The sequence below is a fragment of the Notolabrus celidotus genome, chromosome 12 (assembly GCF_009762535.1).
Source record: "Notolabrus celidotus isolate fNotCel1 chromosome 12, fNotCel1.pri, whole genome shotgun sequence".
Taxonomy (NCBI): domain Eukaryota; kingdom Metazoa; phylum Chordata; class Actinopteri; order Labriformes; family Labridae; genus Notolabrus; species Notolabrus celidotus.
The window spans coordinates 22,421,916-22,427,960 of NC_048283.1; the positions used below are offsets into that span (position 1 = coordinate 22,421,916).

A 6,045-nucleotide genomic window follows, 5' to 3' on the forward strand; every position below is an offset into this window, starting at 1 on the left:
GATTGGTCAAGACGCCACCAGGTCTTGACCAATCACGTGAGGCTTTAAGAGAAAAAGGCGAGGAAAAAAAAAAACAAAACGGCTCCCTGTCAGGAGCCGGCTCCCTTTTCCTCGCCTTTTTAAATATAAATAATTTTTGTTTTCCTGAGATCTTGCCTTTGCTTTGTCTGTCGAAGCACTTAGTTCACATGTTTTTAAGGCTCTATGTTCATAAAGCTGTTGTTATTAGTGGTAGTAGACGAGAGTAGCAACAGGAAGCGACTTAATCAGAGGAAGCCCACGAAAAAAAAAACAGATTTCAAAATGAAATACAAATACCCATAAAATAAATACTGAAACATGAAAAATATAAATCAATGTTCAAACTAAAACTGAGGATGGACAGTTACACCAGCAGCAGCTTACCAAATGCAGACAACAAACAAAGTTCCTTGGCAGATAGACATCTAGCAATGAGTCCACCAACAACTAGTCCACTGGCATTGCCTAGAACAGGAAGATTTTCTGGTGGGGGCAGGGGGGAATGAAGGGTTTATGGTGGGAGTCCTGGACGTTTGAGTAGTGCCAGCAGTGCGGACTGTAGCCGAGTTATCAGCCCACCAAGTAATGCACAAAGACTCGGTAGCTCTGGGAGTGGTGGCAGGCTCAGATCAGGTGGTGTTGTAAGGCGCAGTAGTAGTGTTGGTAGTGGGGGCCGGCTCAGCGGTACATCTGGGAGCCACATGGTTAGAAGCTCCGTTAGATATGCTAGTACTGGCAGTGGTGAATGGAAGCTTGTTTACAGCTCAGTTAGTGGACATGGGAGCAGTGCAGGGAGTGCAGGCACGTCAGGTGGAGTGGGGAAAACCAGCAGCCACAGAGCCCTGAGTCCTGGGGGGAGAATGAATGTCAGTATGGGTAGTGGTGGTTGGCTGGGTGGTTCGGCAGCAGGAGGGAGTCACACGAGTAGTGCTGGGAGTGGGTCCAAACTCGGCATTGGAAGCAGCAATGACAGAATTTTTGATTTGGCTACGAGTTCAGCTACTAAATTTTTAGCTTTGAGAGCTCTCGCAGAAATCGTTGTGGTTTTTCTCATAAAAGTTGCCTTTTCCACCACCCACATTATGCTTTTAATCCGGGTTAGAATTTATCCAGGGCCCAGTTTGGAGTTTTCATTTTTGAATATTTATCCATCGCAGTTGTACGCCTACTTCTTGTCACATACATCTCTCACGCGCATCATTAATTCTAATGTCTTAAATTAACAAAGTCATTGTTGCGCTTTACTGCCACCCAGTGGGTGGGGAGCGCAGGTCAGTATGACGAGTATTAAATTACTTTGCTAGTCACTACATTGCAGGCACAGACGCACTATATGCCAAATTATTTGCAGTATATGATTTTTTTTTTTTTTTTACTAATTAAGTGAAGTTGGATAATGTCCCACGGCACACCTGACAATCTGTCACGGCACACTAGTGTGGCACGGCACAGTGGTTGAAAATCACTGGTTTAGTACACATGTTGGTCTTGGACAGTTGGTGAGCTGGCTTTTGGTTAGCATGGTCAGTTAGCATAATGGTTGGCCAGCCGGCCTGTTGTTTGGTTCACTTTTTGGTCCATGTTGGTTTGTTTACAACTACACTTTGTCAGAAGGCTGGCCTTTGAATGGGTTGGTCAACAAACTAATTGGCCAGTGGGTTAAGAGGTTGGTTGGTAGACTGATGGGGTGGATAGGTTGGTTGGCTAGCTTATTTTTAGCTCAAGAAGCTCGATGAACAAAGTCAAGCTATTAATGTAAAACTGGTTGCTGTGTTTGTTACTGGCTCTGCTGCACTAATGACAGCAGGTTTATGCACAGGAGGGATAATAGTCCCTGCTCTGCCTTATGCAGGCTGAGCTGTTTCACTGCTTGGTTTGGGTATCAATGAGGGGTTCAGAGGTTGCTGATATTAGGAAGATGGAGAGTCTTGAAAATAAAATTTGGACCCGCATTGAAGTACTAGGGGAAGGAAAGAAGCTAGTAGCCTTAAAAATGTTCACATTCAGCGCTGTATAACATTATTAGATGCCACTCATGCTGCTTTTTCAATCAGTATGAAGTTACAAACATTACAAATTTAAATAATAACGCTTGTCAGTAGTTTTAAAGTGTAAGAATGTTGATGGAACAGAATGTTTTACTCATTGTTATCCTCATTGTTTTCCTCATTGTGATGTCAGCTCATTGCATTCCATGAAAAGGTCTACTTACAGTGAAATCTCACATACACTCACTATTGCTCGCGCTTTGGATACACACTGACTCTGCTTTTTCGCAAACTTTGGATGAAAATTCACGAACATAATGAAGCCCACAAGGTCTGAGAAGACTCTCAAACAGCTGGACAAACAGCAAGGTGAGAATAGAAGTTCAATCCTGAATTGAACAGAATCGTAGAGTTAGCAGGTGGAGAGAAAACTCAGTCATTTAGGGGTTAGTTTTGGTGTGAATATTATAGTTTTTTTTGAAGTTTTATAATCAATAAGAGGCTTTTTTCATGCTTTTATCTGCTCTGTGACTGAAAAGACTGTATTTATAAATCATTGGTAACCAGTAAATAAAAAGTTTTCTTTGCACTCCTTTTTCATTGAAAGCACTTATTGAATCCCTGAATTGAACAAACTTTAAAACATTTTTCCGATATTTTTATCATCCTGATTTAGTTTCATGTGCTTCACTGTACAGATTGAAGTAAATAAATAAAGCCCCCGAAGGTTAATCACCATGTAATCATTTTTAAAAAATACTATTTCTAGGAAATGGGAACAAATCCCTTGATAAAGGCTCCAATGTGGAGTATGACTACAGGTTGAGGAGCAGGAAGAGACAACCTAAAGGGGATAGAGGAGAAATGAATGCCCAGAAACCTGGACATGTGTCCCTGGAGGTGAAGGTGAGCCAGAAGAGAGCCACCCTGGTTAAAGTAACTCCAAAGAAGAGGCTCAAGATGAGCAAAACCACTGATGCTGCAAAATCCAGCAATGTGTCTGTGGACCAGGACAACACCAGTGGGCAAAAAAGAAAGGCTGATCCAAACCCAGAGACTCCCAATAAGAGACACAGGGGAAACATCAAATGTAAAGTTACAATAGGTGAAGCCAGCAAAGTCTCAGAGGAGGAATCAAACTCTTGGAACAGAAAGAGAAAGGCCACCACCAGGGAAGAGAAACCCAGTAAGAAGAGGAGAGACTCCAAGCTTCAAGAGGCTCCATCCTCGTCCTCTGATGAGGAACCTGAAAACGCTTGCTTTAAAGCCCACACAAACAGAGGTGAGCTAGGAGTCTGAGGGAAAATAGTCTCTTAATACTTTCACAGTGTGTACACTAAAAGATGTCGTGTCTAATGTAGTCATTCTCCTTCTACTACTATTGAGTAAAAAGGGTAGATTAGACCAAAACTGAACCAAAGATTCAAATTCTTCTTACTTGTGTCTTTACAACAAGTAGAGTTTCTGCTTTTTAAAGATTTGCATTATGAAGACATGGCAGAATCCTTTGAATGCTTCCATTAAACTTCAATCACAAAAAATCTCTCAACTTTGGGTTTTAGTTAGTTATTCTCTGATTTGTCACAGCAGGCTGCAAATAACTTTCTCTGTACTTCACACACCTGCTTCATTGCACAGTTCACATAGTATGAGTAAGTAAAACTAACATGTGTTTGTGTTCCTGCAGATAATTATGAGGAAAAGTATCTCAAGCTCCACGAGATCGGAAGAGGAGGTTTTGGATTTGTGTATGCCAGCATCCGTAAAGCAGATTTCTTACCAGTAAGTACCACATGCACATTTCACCTCTTAAGTGACCTCAGTGTGAGCTGTTGATAAAATGTATGTAATCAAATATGACATGGATAGATCCAACGCCTATATCACGCAGCAAGAACAGTTTGTTTGCATGGGAGACATCAGTGAGTGTCACTTTGTGGATCATGGTGGTTTCTAGCTCTATCTTTTGGTCGTGTTGTGTCTGGAGCTTAAATGATCAAAAGTTGCATTCCCACTGCCGGAACTTTCTCCAGGGATTAGTTCCCTGAAGGAGTACCGAGTGCTTCAGCATTTTCCAAAAAGGTTCCTCCTGGCAGGGTACTACTTTTCTGGAAATACCATCACGATGGGAATATTGAAGGAGGACCATGTGCAGAAAATAAATAAATAATTAATAATAAAGAACAAAATATATTTATATCAGTATAATATTTACATCAGTGATCTGAAAAACTAATCTGAAGTTGATATGCAGCTTAGAAACAGTCCCAGGAAGGGTTACTGAGAGTGAATAGATCACTCTTTAGTTCTTCACATAAAAAAAGGACAAAGACTTTGATTTTCTTGAAGTAAAACATCTTGTGGTCTGATTTTTTTTGTAACCTTCATCTACACTCTATCAAAAGTTCACCAAAGTGCATGTGCTTGTGTCCTCTAGGTGGCCATCAAATGCATCCTCATGATAGACCAGGACCATGCACCACAAGTGAGTGAATCAATCCCAGTCTCGTCACCTGCATTTTCATTTGAATACACTCATCTCCATCAATTCCATATTCCTGGTTTGTCACAAGGAAAATCATTTTTCTGTCTTATCTTTTTGTTCTTCAGCTGAGTAAGATCCCTAGAGAGGTTGCTCTCATGGAAAGAGCCGGGGGTGGACCAGAATCTGTTGGGAAGCACGCTGCAGTCTCGTTGCTCGACTGGTACTACCTTGATGATGAGCTCATAATCGTCATGGAGAGACCAGCTTCCAGCATGAATATGTCAATGTATTCATTAACCCATGGAGCTTTTGATGAACAAAAGACAAAAGTACTGAAGACTGATCTCACATTTCAAAACACCCATCTGATCAAAATAACTTCTCCTTCATGTTTCCACATTTTCGTGTTTTTAAATATGTTCATGTGTTTCTCTCTGTGCTAGATCTTCATGGCTCAGCTGGTGGAAGCAGCAGTACACATTCAGAACAGAGGTGTGCTTCACAATGACATCAAAATGGCAAACATCCTGGTAGAATGTGGCTCCAGCATACCACGTCTCCGAATCATTGACTTTGGTTCTGGCAGCTTCATACAGAAGAAGTGGATCCGTTCCTACAATGGTATGATGTCCGGCTCTTGCTGCAGCTCATCACTCATTCAGTTTTTTTCCTGATATTGACTTCTATGTTTGCACAAAGCTCTCTCTTTACTCGTTTCTTTGTTTTTCCTGTATCACAGGGACCAGAGCTTTAGCCCCTCCTGAGTGGATCACTCACAAAAAATACAGAGCTGAGCCCACCACAGTGTGGCAGCTGGGGGCGCTGATGTACCGCATGCTGCATGATCGTTTATTCGACACCTTGAGCTACATCACGGGCCAGCTCCATATTAGCGACAAACTCTCTACGGGTAAGACGTCATGTTTTTCATCAAGGGTCTTCAGACTCAAGCAAAACAAAGCATTCATGTGGAAGGTTCTGTTTTGATCCATAACTCTTGAATCCTGTTGTCTCCTTCTTTCCAGGCTGCATTGATTTCCTGAATCTATGCTTCGCAAGTTATGGAAAGAGAGGCACCCTGGAGCAGCTACGCCTCCACCCTTGGCTCCAATAGCCTTTTCTTTCTTTCTTTCTTTCTTTCTTTCTTTCTTTCTTTCTTTCTTTCTTTCTTTCTTTCTTTCTTTGTGGCACTAAGTGTCAAAAATACTAAATAAATCTGCAATTTAAAAATGTGATTTCAAAGTGTTCAGCATGTGTTGGTTTATGCAATCATACTTAGGCCTACTCGTTGTGTGATCAATCCATCACTTTGTCTCAATTTTCAACCAAACATGGAAAAACTTCACATGATGTGACTGTCCTGAACTCCTTTCAGAGAGTTCCAACTAGAATCAAATTTACAACAAGTAACACGACTGTCTTCAGTGAAGGCACCGACAAAAACACAGATCTCCATTAAATCCAGTGGTGGGTAGAGTCAGAGCCGTGGAAAGTGGCTTTAAGTTGGGGGTGCTGGAGTAGGAGGTGCAATATTTTTTCTTTTGCATTTAG

The 6,045-nt window shown here is 41.6% G+C and overlaps 1 protein-coding gene across 2 annotated transcripts; it reads left to right on the forward strand.

Moving 5' to 3' along the window:
• Nucleotides 1-1,799: 1,799 nt before the first annotated feature.
• LOC117823203 (serine/threonine-protein kinase pim-2-like) lies at nt 1,800-5,709 on the forward strand. Of its 2 annotated transcripts, XM_034698302.1 has the most exons (8): nt 1,808-2,378; nt 2,779-3,291; nt 3,697-3,791; nt 4,447-4,494; nt 4,620-4,823; nt 4,938-5,115; nt 5,234-5,404; nt 5,520-5,709. In XM_034698302.1, exons 1-8 carry the CDS (start codon nt 2,327-2,329, stop codon nt 5,606-5,608), a joined length of 1,350 nt encoding a protein of 449 aa, XP_034554193.1. In that variant the 5' UTR covers nt 1,808-2,326; the 3' UTR covers nt 5,609-5,709. The 2 variants fall into 2 exon arrangements, with proteins under 2 accessions (XP_034554194.1, XP_034554193.1); XM_034698303.1 differs by lacking the exon at nt 5,520-5,709 and having other exon boundaries at nt 1,800-2,378; nt 5,235-5,365.
• Nucleotides 5,710-6,045: the final 336 nt, after the last annotated feature.

Coding starts and splice junctions, on each gene's coding strand:
- LOC117823203 (XM_034698302.1), top strand. CDS start 2,327: ATGAAGCCCACAAGGTCTGAGAAGACTCTCAAACAGCTGGACAAACAG. Junction 3,292..3,696: donor TAAAGCCCACACAAACAGAG/GTGAGCTAGGAG, acceptor GTGTTCCTGCAG/ATAATTATGAGGAAAAGTAT. Junction 4,824..4,937: donor TTGATGAACAAAAGACAAAA/GTACTGAAGACT, acceptor TCTCTGTGCTAG/ATCTTCATGGCTCAGCTGGT.